This window comes from Oncorhynchus keta, chromosome 22, assembly GCF_023373465.1.
Source record: "Oncorhynchus keta strain PuntledgeMale-10-30-2019 chromosome 22, Oket_V2, whole genome shotgun sequence".
Taxonomy (NCBI): Eukaryota; Metazoa; Chordata; class Actinopteri; order Salmoniformes; family Salmonidae; genus Oncorhynchus; species Oncorhynchus keta.
Window position 1 is genome coordinate 2,045,468 of NC_068442.1, and position 23,922 is coordinate 2,069,389.

Genomic DNA, 23,922 nt, shown 5'->3' on the forward strand with positions numbered 1-23,922 from the left:
GGGAAAAGTGTATTGGTTATACATTTAACCAGAACGAAAATGCTTTGAAACTACCTCAAATTACTCAGGTTTGCATGTAATGATCTGTTCTAAAAGCCTGACGATAATTATAGGCCTACCCCCTCAAAAATGCACTAAAAACGCATTGATACGTCAAGTAATTAGAAACGCTGCTTTTTATAATTATGAAAAACAATGAGTGTCTGGGTTTTCTACGTGATAACAGATCAACTGTCCCTTTTATTCAGTAGCATGTCGTTATGATTCTTGCATCAATTAGTAACTGTATATGAAATGTAGTTACACTCGTGAGCACTAGATGGTGCCACTGCAGCTTATTTTGCCTGAGTCTTTCTAAGCAGACCCCAGTGATGTATAAACACAATAACCTTTTTCAATAGTGTGGCAAAGGGGACTTCAGCTGTTCCTGGCCATCAGTAGTACTTACACTGATGTTCGTGCAGTTCAGTTGTTAGTAAACATCTTGACACCAAGAAATTTGGCGGCATCCTCAGAACCGGTCCCAAATCTGAACCGGCAATGTTCCTTTTCAGACAGAGTACTTACGCTACCGGTGGTGCTTCTTTCGATCAAAATCAAAACACAAAAAGAATCACACACTCATAACCTGCAAAACACTAATGTGTATACAGGCTTCTGTATATTAAGACAATTAATATACTAGTAAACCTTTCATCCATAAACTACAGCAGTTTCTTTCATTTACAACCCCCAAATCCACAGTATGCAATTAGGATATTGTATATCAGAAAATCAATATACCAATAACCTCAAATTATATCAGCTATTGATTGCTTGAAAGAAAATAAATAAGCGAAGAGAACGACAATGGAAAGAAACAAGTTAGGGAGACAGACACTGGGGAGTTTGTAAATGTCTTCACAACACTGGACAGGTACTGGGACTACACAACAGACAAAGACACATTCAATATTAGGGGAAAATGGTTTAATTTTGGAGACAGAGGCAAAGAAACACCACACATGAACAAACATTTACCAAATAAAACATCGACTTGGCTTTCCAACTACACACCACTCATTCTATGGTAAAAACAGAAAAATCTATCCACACAGGTAAAAAGCCCAGAACTAAAACAACAAATAATTAACTTTCTATTAAACTAATACATTTATTTATCCATCCACACAAGTTGCCTATAATCAATCCGGATGGTCATTTATAATAACCATGTGGACAGAGCACAATACTACTAACATGAAACTTACCACAATTTTAGACCCCCCACCCCAAAAAAGTGAATAACAAAGTGAGGAACATGTAGAGAGCAAGTTGATGAAATCAAAATTAAGGTTATTTTAAGAAGTGAAACATACTACCAAAACTGTTCTCATTGATAACCACCAAGAAGCCTAACTCAGGACCCACATTCAAGGCGAGGCCTTATAGAGAGGCCAGACATTTTTTTCCAATATAGATGTTTTTCTTTAATTATTTCCAATATAAAAAAGCTTCACTGGTACAAAATACATATGAACAACCAGTATTGTAGAAATTGGAAAGAGCCTGTTTTTGTAATTTTGTTATTTTCAAATCCCACCCAAGTTTTTAAAAAGTTTGTTAATTAAAACAGAAAATCACTACTGTAATAATGCTTTACAGATCAGATTACATCAAGATGCACCGCGACTTTGGTTTTTCTCAAGACAACACAAACATCTATCAAATCATTTATGTGGAGAAGAACATGAACAAAGAATTCATATCAATTATTAAATCAGACAATAAAAATGGTACAGAACGAGGACAGATAGATTGTTGACCAAGACAATATCTAAGAGACGCAAAGCTACCACATACCTTTGTCAAATAGCACTTCAGAGTATGAGAGAGCAATGAGCACTGACAGAAATACTGAGACTACATCCAATATGGGACCCTATTCCCTATCTGCCCTGGTCAAAATTAGTGCACTATGTAGGGAGCAGGGTGCAATTTGGAACGCAGCCCCAAAAATGGTGGTTGTGACGGAAGCCCCCGAAGTGAGTCTAAAGTTCCTATACCCTGACCCATGTGTGATTTTATATTGTGCTTATATTTCAACATTTTCAGTAACACTTCTTTTTACAATAGTTTTAGAACTAACTACCTGTTATAATCAATTAAATATTAACTAGCATTGGTTATCAGTTTGTTGTAGCCTACATACTAAATTATTTTTTAGAAAACTGTCATGAAGACAAATCAATGTTTATAATATGGCACACTTCCCAGGTTTTGGTTGATGCAAAAAAATGATATTTCTATTATAATCAATAAATCAATATACAACCACTACCATTTTGCCAAATAACAAGCATTCATAATATACATCGTCTGTGACTGTACCGTAAAGTACTCAACTCTGTCACTCACCAACAAGGGGATTTGTCTTCAAAAGTTTAGGGTTGTTTCTTGTATAATAATTTTTAAAAAGTACTTGCCAAAGTGTTAAAATTCACACATCACATTAGAACCAATAACTTGACACAAAGTGGGAAAAGAACAGAGGGTGATTTAGCCTTAATGACACACTGGTATCAATATAATAACAACCATGCCAAAATAAAAAATAAAAGAGCGTTACCTAACTTCAGCAATCTCTAATAATAACAACCAAGGCCTAATAGTATCTGTGTAGGCAGTTTCTAGACATATAATATGGCACTTTGATTATTGTATTGCATTTGGATATAAAAACACACTGCAAAAAGCACATGCTCCATCATATTGAACGCAAAATATTTTTTTTTTATTAGTAGTACCTTGGTAGTTCTGGGAAGTGCCACCAACCCATGCTTCAAAGACAAAAAGATTAGCAAAAAAGTGAACATTTCCCCTAATATTTCTGCTAATAACTGACATAAACCACTCCCATTCAACAAACAAAACTCCAAACTCCTCTCAACAATTGCTGCTAGAACTCCCAAGCTAAAACTGATGCCATCTGTGGTGATTTAAAAAAATAAATTAAAGTGTTTAAAATGGCAACAATTGTGCATTTTGTGTCTTGTTAATCCCAAATCTGTTGCGAAAGACACCTTACGCAGTGCTTGCATCTTCCACACAGAGCTGAATCTCAAACACAAAGGACCCTGAGTTGACAACCCTTGTTTAGAACCATTTGGGTCGTAGTCAATAGGGCAAACCGTAGCAAACCGGAAAATGAAAACAAGCAGATCTTATTGGGCAAGTTCAGATAGTCTCCCATGCTTGATTCTGTTTTGTGCCTAGTGAATACGACCCCGGTACACCTTTTTCTTTTTGGGGAACCTTTCTTTGGGGGGCTGGATGTAAATGATTTGAGCTGACCCATCAGCTTCGCAGTTCAACTGACAGAAAGTAGGCTAGTCCATTATCACCCCTATAAAAGACACACTTCTGTTTAGAGTAGTAAACTTTTATGCTGAAACATGGAATGCTTTTGTAAACCAACACTGTTTTGGTGGGGGTGAGTTGAGCAGTGTTAACACATAGATACTGTGCGTAAGTTTTGAATAGAAAAGTTTTTTTTAAATGTGTGATAAACATATATCTTATCACCAACAAAGAAATTGTGTGTGTGTGTGTGTGAGTGACCAAATAAAAATTCTCGCTCACGTTCAGGGGCTCCGAGTGTTTTTACAGTCACAAAACAAAGTGTGTGTGAGAAAATGGGCACCGTCACATATTGTAAGAAGTTAAAATACTGTGTGTGTGAGTTTGACACATGGGCACTTTAAAAACAAAAAAGCATCATCTGTCTTCTGTGTTAAGAGACATTATCTTTCAATACAAGGCATCTACACTAAACAAAAACTCAAACATCCATTTATCAAATAAATTCTCATCAAGAAGAAATTCACCAAAAATTCTCAAGTACCTTAAGTAAGAATTTAACACCAAGTTTTAATCGTTCTCTTTTTTTAAAGTAGGAAAAAACTAATTCAGTCTATATACTCCCCAAGATGACACAATGACAATCTATTATCTGATGTGTCCAAAAAAAGCTAATAATCTATAAAGGAATTCTGACAATACAGTGACTTCAGAAAGTATTCACACCCCTTGACTTTTCCCACATTTTGTTTTGTTACAGCTTGAATTTCAAAATGGATTAAATATAGATTCTCTTGGTCCATGGCCTACCCACAATACCCCATAATGTCAAAGTGGACGTGGACGTAATTCAAAATTGACAAATTAATGAAAAAATATATAAATCTGAGTATTCAACCCTTTTGTTATGGCAAGCATAAATAAGTTCATAAAATAAGTTGCATGGACTCACTCAGTGTGCAAAAGTGTTTAACATGAATTTTGAATGACTCTCTCTGTACCCCACACATACAATTATCTGTAAGGTCACTCAATTGAGCAGTGAAGTATAAACACAGATTCAGCACAAAGACCAGGGAGATTTTCCAATGCCTTGCAAAGAAGGGCACCTATTGGTAGATGGGGCAAAAAAAACAGACATTGAATATTCTTTTGAGCATGGTGAAGTTATTAATTACACATTGTATGGTATATCAATACACCCAGACACCACAACTCAGTTGCCGGAGAGGAAGGAAACCGCTCAGGGATTTCCCTATGATGCCAATGGTGACTTTAAAACAGTTAAATTTTAATGGTTGTGATAGGAGAAAACTGTAGTTAGGCAACAATACTAACCTACTAATTGAAAGAGTGAAAAGGAAGCCTGTACAGAAAAAATATATTCCAAAACCTGCATAATGTTTGCAACAAGGCACTAAATGAATACTGAAAAAAAATTGGCAAAGCAAATCGTTAAGGGCAGGAGTTTTTCAGGATAAAAAAACGACAGAATGGTGTTAAACACAGGCTAAATCCTAGAGGGTAACCTGGTTCAGTCTGCTTTCCACCAGACACTGGCCGATGAATTCACCTTTCAACCTCACACACAAGGCCAAATCTACACTGGAGTTGCTTACCAAGAAGAGAGTGAATGTTTCGGAGTGGCCGAGTTACAGTTTTGACTTAAATCTACTTGAAAATCTATGGTAAGACCTGAAAATGGTTGTCCAGCAATGATCAACAACCAATTTGATAGAGCTTGAAGAATTTTTAAAAGAACAAATTGTCAAATTTGCATGCTTCAGTTAAGCTGGCACCTAGCCAAACTCGGCTAGCCTGGTTAAATGACCTTCCTTTGAAAAAAGAAGAGGAAATAGTACGGTTGGACCATTTTGAGACGCCGTAGCCATTATACATTTCCTCAGTAAGAATGAATCTAACTCAAGAAATCTGTCATTCATTTTGATGAAGATTTATCTTAGTCGGGGCAATTTTACATTGTTGTTTCGTGCAGTATTTGTCAATTAAAACATTTGCATGAAAACGAGTAGTCTCTTGTTGCATGACAAAGACTTTATTAAAGAATCCCTAATGTTGACCAATCACCAAAAAAATCAGCACAGAAGTCCAAACGAATAAAAACGTCACAAAATTTCGGCATAATATATTCAAACTCCACCGAACTGTTTCACGAAAGACTCACAGCTGTAATCGCTACCAAAGGTGCTTCTACAAAGTATTGAATCGGGTGTGAATACTTACTTAAATTATATATTTTTGTATTTAGTTTGTCAATAATTTGTGCCAACATTTCTGAAACCATGTTTTTCACAGTCATCTTATGGTACATTGTGTGTAGATGAGTGAGGGAAAAAATCTAGTCATCCATTATGAATTCAGACTAACAGAATGTGGAATAAGTCAAGGGGTATGAGAACTTTCTGAAGGCACTGTACATGTAAATAAGTAGGAATTACATCACCACTCGTAATGACATTTATTTTTTTGAAAGGTTGTGTAGATCGAGCAAACAGTTGTTTTTTTAAATCCTCTTTAAAAACTTGAAACACTTAGACCCTAGCAGATGACATTACAACATAATCTACAAAATAACCCCGAAGTTAACCTAAACTTCTATAGATTCAATGGTATAAAATATAGGTAATCTAAGTGTGCATTTAAACCACAGATTGTCTATTTGTGAATCGGTTCTAAAAAGTTCATGTAGGTAGTCATAGCAAATCCACCTTTTAATTGTGCCGTAAGTATTTTTTGGAATAAAGATCAAAGCTAAATAGGTAAATAAACTGTTATATTTTCATTAATGAAAACCAAGTCACCTTAGCGAGAAAATTGAAAATCTTTACAATGCCTTATTGAATATTAAATGTGAAAAGCCATAACAACGCACTGAGGGGAATTCTGGTTGATAATCAGACTTGTTTTGAAAATTGTTTTGCTAGTCGAGTGGTCTTCGTGTGCAGCCGAAATGGCACCCTATTCCCTACATAGTGCACTACACTTTTGACTAGAGCCCTGGCGGCAAATAAAAATCAGTGCACTAAATAGGGAATAGGGTGTCATTTCAGACACAACCTTATAGTATGTTGTTTCAGAAGCCAGCATATTGCTAAATGGCACAAAGTAGCACTGTGCCGTGCTAGTCCCTGTATTAAAACTTTCAAGTGAACTTTAGACCGAGAGAAGAGGTTAAAAGAAACAACATAAAAACAAGCAAATTACAAAATTAAAAAAGAATAAACTATCCCACAGGCTTTTAAAACAATGTTTTTTTCTGCATTTGCTAAATAGTCTCTTAAATGAAATAAGCGCAGGTAAGATTTCACATTGATTTTGCTTGTCCTCCCTCCCTTCCCTCCCATTACATTTATACAGAAAAACTAGAGAAAAATGAAGTTACATGCAAAAGAAATTGGACTTATCCAAAATGGCAGCCTATTCCCTATATAGTGCAGCACCTAGCACTGATCAAAAAGGCTTTGGTCAGAAGTAGTGCACTATACAGGGTGCCATTTTGGATACACCCAATCAGGTTGAGCTATGGTCAAATTTCATATGTCAAAGGTCAGTGGGGGGTGTGGTCAGGTAGCCTATTGGTCAGGCGAGCTTTAGCGATACATCAGAGACAACAATGGTGGGAGGATGATGAGGAGTAGCCGGGAGGAAGAGGAGGAGTTTTGGGTTGGCTTTCAACACCATGAGGACATGCTAGGCTAACGATGAGCAAACAGGCATGGAGATTTTTTCTAAAAAAGGGAAGAAAAAACATGAAAGGAGAGAGGTAGAGAGAGCGAGAGAGAGAGACAGAGAGGGAGAAAGAAGTTAGCCACAGCACAATAACCTTTCAAACATGAGGCACCAACAACAACGACAAACAATGCCAACCACCACATATAACATAATGACAATTGGGGATGTTTCCCCACACACACACACACAAAACAATATAGTTTGATACAGGAAATGACATCATCAGATTAGGAAATGACATCACTAGACGTATGTTAGACAGTCAGACATGCACATACACTTGGCACTCAAAGTGATCCATCTCTAACCAGTCAGTCCCTTCAGGAGAGACATGGATGGATGGAATGATTGGAAGAAGTTAATTATGAAAAGAAGTGAGCAGAGGTAGCCCCAGCAGCTTGACATTGCTTGGTTTTAAGAAAGAAAAAGAATGAATGATGGAAGCAGAGAGAAAAAGTGAAAGAGCTTCACATATTAAGAGGTAACAGATCAATGCAACAGACTGAAGCCCAAGAGCTCTGATAGTCTGACAGGATGAGGCGTGTGTCTGATCCTTAGTCAACCCGTCTATTTTAAACCTAGTAAGTAGATATAATGAAATGGTACAGAAATAATCAAATCTGGTGTTCCCTCTTATATATCACAACACAAAATACCCTTTTGAACACTGGCTCTAGTGATAGCTATAAATAATCATATAAATTAACACACTTTATACCACTCTTAAAAATTACATGATGAAACTGTAAAAGGAATGGATGCAGTAATAATAGACATGTAAAGAACATAACCGGTTTAAGATAACAAGACCCCAGTGGAGTGAGTCTGAATGACACCCACGATAGTAGTACGGCGCCCCTGGGGCCAATTAGGGTTAAGCGCCTTGCTCACGGGCACATCGGCAGATTTGTGACATTGTCGGCTTGGGTATTCGAACCAGCGACCTTTCGGTTACTGGCCCAACGCTCTAACCTCTAGGCTACCTGCCACCCTATTAATTAAGTCTCTGCTGTGGTGATCAGATGGCCTTGGCTTTAGTCGTGGGTTGGGTAGACTTAGACTTACCCGTGTAATGCTAACATAGAGCCTGGGGAAAATGGCCCCTGCCCCGGGTAAGATCAGTAGGGTTTGCTGTCGTTCTTAGAGCGCTTCAGCTGCACCTTGAGCCTCTTCATGCCGATCTGGAAGCCGTTCATGGCCTGGATGGCGGCCTGTGCCGACACTGGATTGTCGTAGCTGACAAACCCTGAGGAATGGAGGAAGGAAATTAGGGCTAGTGACATACCAAACTCAAACCAATGAGGCAAAAAAACAAGTCTTCAGAGATTTCCATGACATACCAGGGGGCTGTGATCAATGAGTTCAACAGATAACGGTCCTAAATAACCCTAATCTTTTCCAGAAATACGGACATCAAATCGGAATGGTATAATTGGTTTGACAACCAAAAACGCATATTTAATAAAGAAAATCAAGCGATGACTGTTTATCAAAATGTACAGTGCACCCAGAAAGTATTCAGACCCCTTGCCTTTTCCACATTTTGTTAAGCCTTTTAGAAAGCTAAGCTAAGCCTTATTCTAAAATCGATTAAATAGTATTTTTTCCTCATCAATACCCCATAATAACAAAGCGAAAAACAGGTTTAGAAATGTTTGCAAATGTATAAAAAAAATACCTTATTTACATAACTATTCAGACCCTTTGCTATGAGACTCGAAATGGAGCTCCGATGCATCCTGTTTCCATTGATCTTCCTTGAGATGTTTCTACCAAGCCATGAGGTCGAAATAATTGTCCGCAGAGCTCCGAGACAGGATTGTGTCGAGGCACAGATTTGGGGAAGGGTACCCCCAAAAAATCTGCAGCATTGAATGTCTCCAAGAACACAGTGGCCTCTATCATTCTTAAATGGAACAAGATTGGAACCACCAAGACTCTTCCTAGAGTTGGCCACCGGGCCAAACTGAGCAATCAGGGGAGAAGGGCCTTGGTCAGGGAGGTGACCAAGAACCCGATGGTCACTCTGACAGAGCTCCAGAGGTCCTCTGTGGGGATGGGAGAACCTTCCAGAAGGACAACCATCTCTGCAGCACTCCACCAATCAGGCTTATATGGTAGAGTGGCCAGACTGAAGCCACAACTCAGTAAAAGGCACATGACAGTCCGCTTGGAGTTTGCCAAAAGGCACCTAAAGACTCTGACCATGAGAAACAAGATTCTCTGGTCTGATGAACCCAAGATGGAACTCTCCTGCTCCAGAGAGCTCAGGACCTCAGACTGTGGCGAAGGTTCACCTTCCAACAGGACAAAGACCCTAAGCACACAGCCAAGTCAACACAGGAGTGGCTCCGGGACTCTGAATGTCCTTGAGTGGCCCAGACAGAGCCCAATCTAACATCTCAGGAGAGACCTGAAAATAGCTGTGCAGGGACACTCCCGATCCAACCTGACAGAGCTTGAGAGGATCTGCAGAGAAGAATGGGAGAAACTCCCCAAATAAAGGTGTGCCAAGCTTGTAGCGTCATACCCAAGAAGACTCGAGGATGTAAAAAAAAAATGCCACTACCAAACGTCCTTCAAAAAAGTACTGAGTAAAAGTTCTGAATAGTTACGTAAATGTAATTACATTTGTTATGTTTTTTTAAATTTGATTACAAATTAGCAAAAATGTCTAAAAACCAGTTTTGCTTTGTCATTATGAGATATTGTGTGTAGATTGATGAGGGGAAAAAACGATTTAATACATTTTAGAATAAGGCTGTAATGTAACGAAATGTGGAAAAAGTCAAGGGGTCTGAATACTTTTCTAATGCACTGTAGCTGGTTAATGATCCTGCTTTCTACCCCAGCAGCCATTGAGCCAGTTATTTCTCATGTTTGGAGGCAGCAGACTACATACCGAAGCACTTGCTCAGATTGGTCTGTTTGTCGATGAAGACTTTGGCAGAGACGACACTTCCAAAAGGCATGAACATCTGCAGGACATCCTGGTCTCCAAACTCCTGGGGCAGGTGGTAAATGAACAGGTTGGCTCCCTCAGGACCTGAGGGAGAGAAAGCAGAAAGAGCAAGAGGGGAGAGGATCGCAGGGGAGGAGAGAGAGGGGTGGAGAGGAGAAAAGGAGAGGTAGAGAGGAGACAGATAGACAGATCAACAGATCAAGAAACATAATCATGTGGCATGACGCACAGCTGTGGCCAGCAGACTGACCTGGGTTCAAAATTGTATTTGAAATCTTTCCAATACTCAATCTGTGCTTGATTGAGCTCGCCTGGAACCAATGGAATAGTCCCAAGAGCACCAAAGCCTTCCAATCTGGCACTTGAGGGCCCTGAACTTCCCCTTAGGTGCAGATCTAGGATCAGCTTCTCCCCTCCCACAATCCTAACCACTGCGAAACTGACCCAAGATCAGCTTCCAGGCCGGGGCAACTCATCTTATTCCCACTAGTGGCAAGCTCAAGCAAATGCTGAAAGTATTTGAAAGAAAACCAATACTACCTGACCACACATTGTGGTTAGTGTGTGGACTGAGACTCACCCTCCCTCTGGCTCCCAGCTGAAGGAGCAATGAAGGAGAGGAGAGGATGGAGTTTTAGATTTGTTTTTTGAGAAAGAGAGATACTGATACTAAGTAAACATATGGCCCTATGGTTAGTCGATTCTTTTCTTTCAATGTCATACATCGTTTACTTGCAAAACCCATTTGGGCTTACAAGAAACTAGTTGAGACACACATGGCCCAAAACATTGATATTTGCATGACATTTTTGGTAATTTAGCAGACTTACAGTCAATGCATTCCACTTAAGGTAGCTAGGTAAGGCAACTTTATATCACAATCAATGTAAGTTAACAAGACAACATTTGCAGCCTAACTGGTGTGTGGACTGAGACTCACCCTCCTTCTGGCTCCCGCCGGCTGCTCCCTGCAGTAGGGACTGGCTGTAGAGGGAAGGCAGGGCGGAGGCCGTGTACTGCTGCATCCCTGAATATGCCTGAGTCAGTGCGTCCATGGAACTCGCCCCCGAGCCGTTCGCCATCGAGGCCCCCAGTCCTCCGTTCATAGCCGCCATTCCTAACACAGTAGACGTAAAGATATCATTTATTTTGACAATTCAAAAATACAGATTACATCCATGCAACTGGATACAACAGCCAGAAGAAAGGCCCCGACACCTAAAGTTCTCTCTACCATACAGACTGGCATACACTTGGGATTAAAATGACACTAGTCTAGTCCTATACTAAATAGCTATTTCAATGGATATTCTTCCAAGCATTCTTTTCAGTCCAAACCAGGCAATGTGTGCGTAAAACCAGCCCTTACTCCAACATTTGACAATCATGAACGTGGACAACCATACAGGTAAAGAAGCCTGAACATCAACAGAACACAGCGGCTTCATCAACACAATTAATTAAGGTATGATTTGAATGGCCGAAAACAAAAAAGGTTGAAGAAAAGGTAGTGAAGTCATTGTTTTTAGTGCAGTACTCACGGTTGGAGTACTCACCGCTGACACCCCCAGTGAGGGCGTTGAGGTTGTTGAGACCCATGGAGGTCCCTGTCAGGCCCCCGCCGAGGCCCTGGGTCAGGCCCAGAGAGGCCAGGGTGTTCATGGCTGCACCAGCGCTGGAGCCTGCCGTCTGGCCTGCTGCGGGGGAGGAGAGGGGTCAGAGGTTACTATTAGGTGTCGTTTAAGCCTAGCAAAGATGTGGTATAGTGGAGTAGATAGAGCAGGCCAAGCAATTGAATACGAAACAGGTGCACTCGTAGGTGTCTTTCTTTGGGGACACAGAATCTTAATCCTGGACTAAAAAGCAAGTTCAATGGGGAATCTCCACCAAAAAGTTTTTAGTTCAGGACTGACTATGTTAAATCTGTGTCGTAAGATTAAGCGCCGTAGATTTTTTTGTGAGCAGTACATTTTTTATAGAGTGAAAAATGAAGGGAGAAACTAACATTGGCCTCAGACTGCTAGATTACCTGGACTATAGAGAGAAACTGGGCTATAGTTACCTGAGTTATAGAGATTACCAAGAGCTCCGTTGGCTGACAGGGCGTTGGAGCCGCCGCCTGAGTTCTGGGCTACAGAGGCAGCAGCAGCTAACGTTGCCAGGTTCTGCAGCTGCAGCTGGTTCACACCTGGAAGAGGTGAGTGAGAGAGAGGTTGTTTTACTTCAACTTTTTTATTCAAGTATGTCAATTAAGAGCAGATGCTTATTTGCAATGACAACCAAGAGGGGGAAATGGAGCTGCATTAGCTGTTCTTATGGGAGACCAGACGAGCGGAATCATTCGCATACAGAAAGAAATGGCAAAAACAAGAAGACTTCATAGCATTGACATATAACAGGAAAAGAAGTGGCCCTGGCACCCTGCCTTGAGGCACTGCACCGGTTCTTGATTTTCACCCCTATAAATTTGTCCCCAGCAGACTTGTATCTCCTAGAATAGCTACTCTGATTAATGTTCCAATCTTATTCAACGGTAATGCGATTTTAGTGGTTGTGAAACTATGTGGGAGTAAAGCATCGTGACAGAAGGTTATTTACATGAACAGTTGTATGTTTATCAGAGTGGGTTTGAGTTGTGGAGGACGGGAACAGGGGAAAAAAATGAGTGACTCACCTCCTAGCCTCTGCATGCCACCAAAATTACTCTGGTTACTGGTAGATGTCGCCTGTTGGAGCAACTGTAAAAATAAAGAGAGAGTTCCAAAACAGAGTAAAGTAGACTTGTGCTCATTCCCATTTTTTTTCAAAACTCATTGAAGGTCCGCGGGTAGGGCCCTTCTCAAATGCGTTTTGAGAAAAAGGCGAGGAACCTCTCCTCCAATGTAGAGACAGAGAGGAGGTGACAAGGACCTGAGGAAAACTAATTGAGAAAGAGTACGACTTCTCAGAATGTCATGCTTTCCCAACAATGATAAACATGCATGTAGCCTATATTTATGAATATGTATGTCAATGGTTTCAATTTACTGCCAGGTACTGTACTGTGAGGCCTCCCAGCCCTGCCAGGTTACTGTGGCGTACTATGGTGTATTAAGGTGTACTTACTGCCAAGTACTGTGGGGTGAGGCCTCCCAGCCCTGCCAGGTTTCCCCAGGTGGAGGCGCTGTTGAGCTGCTGCATCTGTTGGGCCATCTGCTGCTGCAGGCGCCGCTGCTCTTTGTCCCTCTGAGTGTCCGCAAACTTACACACCATGGGAGAGGAGCAGCCCTGTAGTGGGGGAGGGGGAGGAGCGAGAGTTAGATTTCACCAAGTCAAGTTCACACACACACACACACACACACACTATCAGAAACACAGACACTATCACAACAGTCAAATTTGCAGGGCCATTTTTCAGGAAGAACTATCGTGGAGGGTATACTATGCCCTGTGGTAATCTGGGGAAATATATTTCTTTAAGTGTTGCATTCAAAATAGGAAATAAACAATTAGAACATTGTCATGCACGACTAAGCCAGGCTACATTCCACAGACAGAACCAGGAAGGGATCATGTTTAGACAGAAACAAGACAGCCAGTTACACTTTATAACACTGGAGGGTGTGGCTCAAAAGGAGGATTGGGGCGGGGTCGGTTGGGAGGGACTGAGGCTGAGGAGAGTCAACGCAAAATACACACACACACAAAGACAGATGGGAGGGACATAACAGAAACATATAAACAGAGACAGTCAAACAAGGAAGGACGTGTATGCCAAGTCAAGACATAACGAGATGAGACATTTAGCTACAAAACACATACATAGGATAGCGCTGTAACAAACAGACAAGCCAGATATTGACATATCACTGGACAGACCAGACGTAGACATGTGGTATCAATGTTGTGAATTAGAGAGAGCCAGACAAAGGGACCAGGCTTGACAGGGAATTACTTTCTACACTAGTAGCACCTCCCATAGCATCAGGGGGATACAGTAAAGACTAATACACTAGTAGCACCTCCCAGAGCATCAGGGGGATACAGTGAATACTAATACACTAGTAGCACCTCCCATAGTATCAGGGGGATGCAGTAAAGACTAATACACTAGTAGCACCTCCCATAGCATCAGGGAGATACAGTAAAGACTAATACACTAGTAGCACCTCCCATAGCATCAGGGGGATACAGTAAAGACTAATACACTAGTAGCACCTCCCATAGCATCAGGGGGATACAGTAAAGACTAATACACTAGTAGCACCTCCCATAGCATCAGGGAGATACAGTAAAGACTAATACACTAGTAGCACCTCCCATAGCATCAGGGGGATACAGTAAAGACTAATACACTAGTAGCACCTCCCAGAGCATCAGGGGTACAGTAAAGACTAATACACTAGTAGCACCTCCCATAGCATCAGGGGGATACAGTAAAGACTAATACACTAGTAGCACCTCCCATAGCATCAGGGGGATACAATACTGACTGTAAAGGGTGTAGTAGGGTTGCAAAATTCGCAGAAACTTTCCCCAAATCTCCAGAAATCGCCATCGGAGGATACCCGGATTCAGGAGGAGCAGAAAAGGAATACTCCAACAGGGATTTCTGGAAATGTCTCCAATTGCAACCCTAAAATGGTGCCATCACGACTGGGACCTGGTTCTAAATTCCGAGGCCCAGAGCTGAGCTAGTTTTATTCTGTGGTTCCTAATTAGGGATTGGTTGGCTGCTTCCCTAGGGAGCCTCTGACCTGTTAGCAGTCACATCACTCTTGCTCCAGTTCCTGAGCACTGAACTGATTCAACGGGAATACCAGCCCAGTTTTGAAGGGGCTTAGTGGGACAGTTACTCTTATATAGTACATGCATGCCTACAGTGCATCTCAGTTGACGCCTAAACGATAGCGGAGAACCTAGGTTCCCTGATCTACAACGTTTTGAAAGGACCCACTAAGACAGTTGCTCTAATACTGTAGCCTTTATCTCTGTTTAGTTAAAGTCCATTCAGTATAATGAGCAGCGTAATGATTTACTATGCAGGTTAAGCATGGGTAAATAAACACTTTGTAATGCAAGAGGTTATACAGTTGCTCTAATATAGGACTATATCTCAGTTAATGTATATTGAATATAGTAGTCTCTATGCTTTACTATGTAGGCTAAACAATATGGGTAAATACTTTGTAATGCAAGGTTTAACACATTGCCGGGCGCGTTGCCTCTTTGCAATTGGCACGTCACAAATAAATAAAATGGTGTAAATAAATTAGTGGGATATTATTGATTCATTCGGCTTCTGCTAAAATATAGATTCAAAAATATGTTTCTCTCCATGTGTGCCCTCTTAAAGCTCCAATATGTAACTTCTTGGGCGACCCGAATAAATTCACATAGAAATGTGAGTTCTAGATCTGCCAATCATTGAAAGCAAGTCTTAGAAGCGGTATATCTGTTGTATGTGAGCTAATTCTATACTTCCCATTACAAATATTTATATAACAACCACCATACAAAAGTAAACTTGGGAGTCACGCGATGACAAGTTGTGTGGTCCTTCCTCTGCGACTCGTCGGGAAAGCATGCAGTTTATTAGGCTACAGATTAAATAAATTATGCTGAACTTCACAGGCTGGCAAAAGTGCAATGGGATTAGCTTGATGCTCCTCTCCAATAAATATTGAGGGTCTTACACTGGTGACATGATGATCTTGGCTTCCGTTTAACAAATTTAAAATAAATCTGGCTCTTTTGGCCATAATAATCTCATCATGTAGGCTATACCCGCGAGCTGGCTTGAGCGCACTTGCCAATAACAGAATGGGAATACTGCTATATAACGATAATTATTTTGAAAGAAAACCATCGGGAGAGTTAAAAATGTGCTGGGAACCAATTTATTAAGTACATTTTTTATTCGGTTCATGGGAATTTAACTGCAAAATCTATTTGTATGTACCTTTTATCTCAACAACAAAATGAGATGAAAACACATCTCAGGTGGGAAAATCGTACTCGTTCTGTGCGTGACGTCCTGCAAGAAAGGAATGTCAGTGTTCTGCCATGGCCAGCGAAGATCCCGGATCTCAATCCCATTGAGCACGTCTGGGACCTGTTGGATCGGAGGGTGAGAGCTAGGGCCATTCCCCCCAGAAATGTCCGGGAACTTGCAGGTGCCTTGGTGGAAGAGTGGCTTTAACATCTCACAGCAAAAGAACTGGTAAATCTGGTGCAGTCCATGAAGAGGAGATGCTGCAGTACTTAATGCAGCTGGTGGCCACACCAGATACTGACTGTTACTTTTGATTTTTTTCAGGGACACATTATTCCAGGTCTGTTAGCCACATGTCTGTGGAACTTGTTCAGTTTATGTCTCAGTTGTTGAATCTTATGTTTATACAAATATTTACACATGTTAAGTTTGCTGAAAATAAACACATTTGACAGTGAGAGACGTTTTGTTATTTTGCTGAATATATATAATAATAATATAATATAATATATATATAAATAAAAACACGGCTTTAAAAAAAAAACATACGTTTATGCAACATTAACCTATTAAAAACAGTTCTGTAGAAATGAGGTTTGTGCAGTAGGCTATAGGCGCAATACCTTATCAATGCATATTGGCTATGCTTGAATTGCCCTGCCAATGTTGTTCTTCTCAGACTATTTAGAATGTACATTTCACAATGTTAGGTATATGACCATACTGGAAATAGATGATTTGTTATATGACTTGTGAGGCACAGCCAAGTGAGCGTAACAATTTGCTTATATATTTTACTGGACTGATGGCCTGCATCTGGCGGTCAGTCTGCGGGGAGGGAGGTAACAGCAGTGAGGCTGCCTCTCAGGCTCACAGTCCCTTCCTCTCTTCTTCCCTCCGCTGAGAAAAGGGGAGATACGTTTTTTAAAGTCGCACTGTATTATTTCTGCCTAAGCACCAATTCAAGTTGTTACTCCTGTGACCAGAGAAAGTGTCATATTCCTCTATTTAAAAAAGACAAGCTGCTAATAATAACATTGCAAGCTTATCAGAACACTTTGCTATACTCCTTCATTGCAGTTGCAGTACAGGTTGTAGTGTGAGTGAAAGTAGGGGGAACGCACATTTTATAGCTTATAAAACTGTTGAACAAAGTGTTGACAGTGCTGAATAACAACTTAAACATGAACTTACAGAAAATAACTGCTGTTTTTGAGTATTTGTTGAGTCTCTAGTCACTGCATCGCAGAGCTTGAGGCGTCACTACAGCCCGGGTTCAATTCCCAGGATGTGTCACAGCTGGCCGTGACCGGAAGACCCATGAGGCAGCGCACAATTGGCCCAGCGCTAGCTATCTGGGTTAGGGGAGGGTTTGGCCTGCCGGGACGTCCTTGTCCCGTCGCGCTCTAGCGACTCCTTGTGGCGGGCTAGGCGCCTGCAAGCTGATATCTTTTGCCAGTTTTAAGGCGTTTCCTCCGACACATTGGTGCGGCCGGCTTCCGGGTTAAGCAAGCAATGTGTCAAGAAGAAGTGCGGCTTGGCAGGGTTGTGTTTTGGAGGACGCATGGCTCTCCCGAGTCCGTACAGGAGTTGCATCAATGGGACAAGACTAACTACCAAATTGGGGGGAAAAAGGAGTAAAAGTACAATTAAAAATAAATAAAACCTGCGGTGCGCTCGAGACTTCGTTTTACGGCAATGGCTCGAGGAAACTGGCGCAAACTGTGTAGACACGGTGAGCTGATCTATCTGATTGGCCAGCGGTAGGCCTATAAATGCACTAGATTTGCTCTGTAAGACCTGCCGGGTAGGCTGAGTTCTACTTTCAGACATATGAAATGGTTCAAAATGGAAACACTTTGCCTTCCCGGTGCTAGGGCAGCCCGAATCAAGTGCACCTACCACCAACAGCGTGAAAATAAACAAATAAATTAACACATGGCTTTATAGTTTTTTTTATACAGATATGTAAATAAATGGGCTTAACATCTTGTATTATTTTCCCTTCCGTACAGACTAATTAGCATATGAAGTATATAAATTTGCATAAAGTAGTATAACAAGTTTATTCTAATTTCATAAATTGTTACAAACTCCCAGTTAGGCATTAAGCATAAAAATGTGTTAATAATAGGACCAGCCTACTTTAAATTATTGGGCTGAAATTACTGTAATTATGTTTTCCGTAGTGCCTAATTTGCATTGCAGTCCTATCCTTATAAAATGAGATGCTTCTCTATAACATGGAATACAAAGTATAACACCAGAACTACAGTTTCATTTTGTCTTCCAACACCCTAGTAATATTGGCCAAGTATGCTTTGCGTTGGTGTATGACTAATGTTCTGTGATATGACGTCTGCTTCTCAAATGGCACCTTGTTCTTTTTATAGTCCAAAGTCCAAAGTAGTGCACTATAAAGGGAATAAAGTGTGATTTGGGACAACCTATAAAATCAACCAACATGTGTTTCCTTGTGAGATACAATTCTCAATTCGCACTTAAACCACAAGGAGGCAGCAAACTGCATAGAGGGAGAGGGGAGAGATGAGAAATAGGTGCTAAGGGGTACAGTACCTCCATAGTCTGAGAGTGATGCATGGTTTTGATTGCATTCGCGGCCTGAGCCCTGGTAGAAAATGTGATAAACGCACAGCCTGTAAGGGAGGGGAGAGGGAACAAGAGGAGGAGGAAGGGAGGGACAGACAAGAGGAGGGAGGGTAGGAGGGAGGGACAAAGAAGAAACAAAACAAGACAAAAGGTTTTGGGACACGTCGTTATGAAATCCCAAATAACACATTACAGTAACATAGAATGAACGGCAGTCCAAGCACACAGAAGAACAACCGCTCTCACTGGTTAGCACATGGAAGTAACATAACAATACAGTCACAACAACAACCACATGAGCACAGTAACATAACATTGATTGACGTATTGTACCACATTCAAGAGAAGCTGTGGATGGATTGGGCTAGTTGGGGATGTGATTACTGGGTGGATGAGACAGTAATTGAGATAACTACAGAAAACACACACTCCTCTCACACAACACACACACTAAATGGCTATTATGGCAATTTTCTAGTAAAAAGAGAAATATTCATTTTAAAATGACATAGCAACACATGCTACAACTATGATGACAGAGACTACTGGGTGAACCGCTGCACTGTCAGTTGAGCTCTGCATATTCTTCTATTACTCAGGGATGGGCATTTTGACTGTTTGAGTACACGCATGATTTCTTTCTGTACTTGAGTACACTAATATATATATTTTTTTTAACACTGGAAAGAAATGAGCGCATTTATCTATAAGCTTATGTAAAAAGTGCGTGACAATGCCTAATTTATAACCATTACAGAGAACAAACCATAATTGTCCCTTATAAATACACTATATATAGAAAGTATGTGGACACCCCTTCAAATGAGTTGATTCAGCTATTTCAGCCACCCGTTGCTGAAAGTTGTATAAAATAGAGTACACGGCCATGCAATCTCCATAGACAAAGATTGGCCGTAGAATGGCCTTGCTGAATAGCTCAGTGACTTTCAACATGGCACGGTCATAGGATGCCACCTTCCCAACAAGTCAGTTTGTTAAACGTTTTACCCTGCAAGAGCTGGCCCAGTCAACTGTAAGTGCTGTTATTGTGAAGTGGAAAAATGTCCAGGAGCAACAGCAGTTCACCCGCGAAGTGGTCGGCCACACAAGCTCACAGAACGGGAATTCCGAGTGCTGAAATGCGGAGCGTGTAAAAATCTGACCTCGGTTGCAACACCCACCACGAGTTCCAAACTGCTTCTGAAAGCAACTTCAGCTGTTCGTCGGGAGCTTCATGAAATGGGTTTCCATGGCCAACCAGCCGCACACAAGCCTAAAATCCCCATGTGCAATGCCACGCGTCGGTTGGAGAGGTTTAAAGCTTGCCGCCATTGGACTCTGGAGCAGGGGAATGAGTTCACTGGAGTGATGAATCACGCTTCACCATCTGGCAGTCCGACAGACGAATCTGGGTTTGGCAGGTGCCAGGAGAACGCTACCTGCCCCAATGCATAGTGCCAACTGTAAAGTTTGGTGGAGGAGGAATAATGGGCCGGGGCTGATTTTCATGGTTTGAGCTATGCCCCTTAGTACCAGTGAAGGGAAATCTTAACGCTACAGCATACAATGACATTCTAGACAATTCTGTGCTTCCAACTTTGAGGCAACAGTTTGGGGAAGGCCCTTTCCCAACAGAAATAATTTGTCAAGATCAGTATGGAAGAACTTGACTGGCCTGCACAGAGCCCTGACCTCAACCCCATCAAACACCTTTGGGATGAATTGGAACGCAGATTGCAAACTAGGCCTATTCACCCAACATCATTGCCCGACCTCACTAATGCTCTTGTGGCTGAATGGAAGCAAGTCCCCACAGCAAATGTTCCAACATCTAGTGGAAAGCCTTCCCAGAAGAGTGGAGACTGTTATAGCAGCAAAGGGGGTACCCACTCCATATTAATGCCCATAATTTAGAATGAGATGTTTGACGAGCAGGTGTCCACATACCTTTGATCATGTAGTGTATATTCAGTCAATAAAAAAGCAAGTGACATTTCAGGTGAATTTATTGAAATCATAATATCAACTGGTTATATATTACACAATCTCCAAAAAGGCAGTAACCTTAGCAGTGGTGCGAGCTTGTAGAAGCTTATGGCTGTGTAATGGCATAGCCTTGCTTTGTTCATTTAGCAGACAAGACACTCTTATTTCCAGAGCCCTTACCACAGTCAAGTCACCTATTTTATAGTAAAAAAAATGTAATAACAGACTAAAAACATTTTTTTCCAAATGGAAAAAGTTGTAATAGTGACTATTTGAAATGGGGCTCAATTTGGCGAGTTGAAAGACCATTTTTTTCAGGGTTACAAAACAAAAATGGTCTTATTTTCGATATACAGATGTTCAATTGAGTTTATTCTGCCTGTTCTTTGGAAATGTCTAAATGGATTAACAATTCCATGGTGCATGGTGATGAATTACGGCCATGACATCGGTTTGGTGAGAAGGCCCGAGCCTTAATAATTCTGATGAAAATATGATCTCTGTCTTTATCAAACTAATGCCTTTTGTGTATTCACAGTGTGGAACCTGTCTATGTTTAGAGGGGTTATAGCCTGGGCCAGGGTTATTCAACACTTACCCTACGAGGTCTGGAGCCCGCTGGTTTTCTGTTCTACCTGAATTAAATTGCACCCACCTGGTGTTACAGGTCTAAAAATCCTTCCCTGATTAGAGCGGAACAATGAAAAAAAACCCACAGTGGAACCTGGCATTGAGATCCAGTGTGGAGTTTGAGAGGCCTAGGCTAACCATCTAAATGGCACAAGCAGTTCGCAAAGTAGCCTAAGTGGAAAATAGACAGGACACAATTTTTCCTAAAATGCAGCAACGGTTGTTGGAACACATTTTCCTACTTCAATCTACCAGTCCATTTGAATTTGTGATAAAACTGTCGTCATTTGGTAAGAAATGTAGCTTTTGTATCCCATCAGTTAGATCCGTTTTTATAGGCATTTACTTCTGTAGGCCTAACAGGAGCTTGTGAGCGCGCTCAGCATGCGTATGTGTAGGGAGCGGTCGGAACGCAATTGAGTGAATGAGACACAGGGGGAAAGGACATTTAGGGAGAAGAACTGTGTGAACTGTGTGAAGGCTTGGTTTCTTTTTTGTTGTGCCCTGCAAATGCACATGTTCAAAATGGAACACTTCGAGTCAAAGCAAATTAACGTTGTCTTTAAGTAAACATAAAAAAGAAAAGAAATTGTGGCAAAATTTCACTTGTACGAGCTGCTACAAAGCACATCCACCAAATAGTTTTACAGTATTTTTTTCCCCCCCTGGTTAAAGATCGAGCTTCGTACTCGATAACTCATGCCCGACCATACTATTATTGCATTTGTCAGTCTCACTTGCTTTTATGAGGTCTTATGCGGCACAGATAGAAGTTGAGGCAGGCAGAGGTGGAGCAGTGGAATAATTCCATCCTTTGTGGAGCACGGTGGGGGCGGTGCAGTACTGATTGTGCGTGTCCTGTGTTGCCTGCCAGCTGAGGCCAGTCTAGAACACCAGCAGCCATGGGGTTGCCATGGCGATGGCTGGGACTATTGTTACAGGCGGAGTTGAGAGCTGCGAGTGTTGATGCACCCCCTCCCTCTGCTGCAGAGATGTAGGAGGTGGTGAGTGTGTCACGGGGAGAATCATATCGAGTGGATTGGGGGGGGGGGGGCAAGAGAGAGCGAAGAGGGGGCGAACTTTGGGTGAATAGGATATGACTATCGGGGCAGGGTGGGAAGGGAGGAAATAAAAGGTTTGGGAGCAGTGTAGTAAGGCAGGCACTAGGCAAGTCTGTGTTCTTTTATCGGCGGGTGTAGTCGAGGACTACTCTAGTGGTGAATTTCAAATCAAACGCGAGCTCCTATTCCCTACCCACTACTGTGATCTGAGAAGATTGGATAGGTGGAAGCAATATAGCGACATTTAAAGAGGAAGCCACTACCATAAATACCATATATCTAGGCCTCCCGAGTGGCGCAGCGGTCTATGGCGCGGCGCACAATTGGCCCAGCATCATCCGGGTTAGGGGAGGGTTTTGGCCATGGGGGCTTTACTTGGCTCATCGTGCTCTAGCGACTCCTTGTGACGGGCCGAGTGCCTGCAGGCTCAGTGTTTCCTCCGACACATTGGTGCGGCTGGCTTCCGGGTTAAGCGGGTGGGTGTTAAAGGAGCGCGGTTTGCACAGTCATGTTGTTTGCCCGGTCGTGACTCAACCGTCGCCTCCCGAGCCCGTTGGGTAGTTGCAGCAATGACACAAGATCGAAATTGGGGAGATGAAGAGGTTAAAATACATATCTTAACAAATTTCAGCATATATACAGGATGGCCTAGGGTGCGTTTTATCTAAAAATTACTTTCAGTACATTTGACATACATTTCTGGTATGTGCATTATGATCCCTGTAGGAATTGAACCCAAGACCTTTGCTTTGGTTCCTAGTGCCACGCCCTTACAAACCGATCCACTAACACAGGACCACTTGGTATAACGGGAGCGTGGAGCGGAGTCACACGGCGTTACCCACAACCCACCTCTGCTCAGACCGTCAGGTCCTCTGAGAATTCGGCATTCCTCTATCTGTCCGAAAGCAGAGAACATCATTCGGACCTCGTTCTCGCCGTATTTCTTTGTCACCATTCCAATGAAAAGCTTTCGGTCTTCCACCGCTGAAATGGAGAAAGAGAGGAAAGAATGAGTGACAGCAAAACAGCGAAAGCAAAATGGGCTATGCAACCTTCCACCTCTCTTTCTGCTAGTTCAGTCTCTCCTTGCAACCCTCTCACTCAATGTGTCAGCTCACCCTTTTTCGTTCTCTAAATCTCTATCTTACTGCTTCATCTCTCCCTCCTCCCCAATCTCTTTTTCTTCAGACGGATGACTGCTTTATCTTCCCCTTATCCTCCCACCAGATCCCTCTGTACCCGCCTTCCTCTCACCCCACCACCCCCCCTTCATAAAGCTCCTTTAAATCCTAGTAACCCCTGAAATACTCCCAAGAAATACTGAATTTACAGCGCAGAGCACCATTTCGGCAGTCTCGTCCCAGATCGGTTTGTTCCATAACAGCCAACTTCTATGGTCGTTGTCATGCCTTGGCAGCACATACCGACGAGTACCATTTGGGCCACCGTGTGGGAACTAAAATATAGAGACAGTCTCCTTTTTATTTCCTTTCCCAATCTTATTTCTTCTTGCTGCAATTTCCTCACATCCTCAGGGACTTCATGGTAGCTGTGTTCTGTTCTCAGGTTGTGACCCAAATGGCACCACATATAGCCCACTACTT

The 23,922-nt window shown here is 41.8% G+C and overlaps 1 protein-coding gene across 7 annotated transcripts in view; it reads right to left on the reverse strand.

Annotated features, from left to right (window-relative positions):
* Nucleotides 1-954: 954 nt before the first annotated feature.
* Nucleotides 955-23,922, reverse strand: part of LOC118400904 (CUGBP Elav-like family member 2) — a 68,516-nt gene continuing 45,548 nt past the window's right edge. For 4 of the 7 annotated variants that reach the window (XR_004829126.2, XR_004829129.2, XR_004829131.2 and 1 more), the window contains exons 5-14: nucleotides 23,168-23,302; nucleotides 18,606-18,685; nucleotides 13,160-13,321; nucleotides 12,729-12,792; nucleotides 12,117-12,242; nucleotides 11,596-11,751; nucleotides 10,995-11,171; nucleotides 9,995-10,138; nucleotides 8,158-8,338; nucleotides 955-7,088 (exon numbers count right to left, since the gene is read on the reverse strand). Coding sequence is in view for 1 of the 7 variants with exons in the window: in XM_035797906.2 (XP_035653799.1) it covers nucleotides 8,211-8,338; nucleotides 9,995-10,138; nucleotides 10,995-11,171; nucleotides 11,596-11,751; nucleotides 12,117-12,242; nucleotides 12,729-12,792; nucleotides 13,160-13,321; nucleotides 18,606-18,685; nucleotides 23,168-23,302 (1,172 nt within the window). In the remaining 6 variants the exon portion in view is untranslated. Of the gene's footprint in view, nucleotides 8,339-9,994; nucleotides 10,139-10,994; nucleotides 11,172-11,595; nucleotides 11,752-12,116; nucleotides 12,243-12,728; nucleotides 12,793-13,159; nucleotides 13,322-18,605; nucleotides 18,686-23,167; nucleotides 23,303-23,922 lie in introns of all 7 variants that reach the window. The other 3 variants (XR_004829127.2, XR_004829128.2, XM_035797906.2) reach the window with 3 other exon arrangements.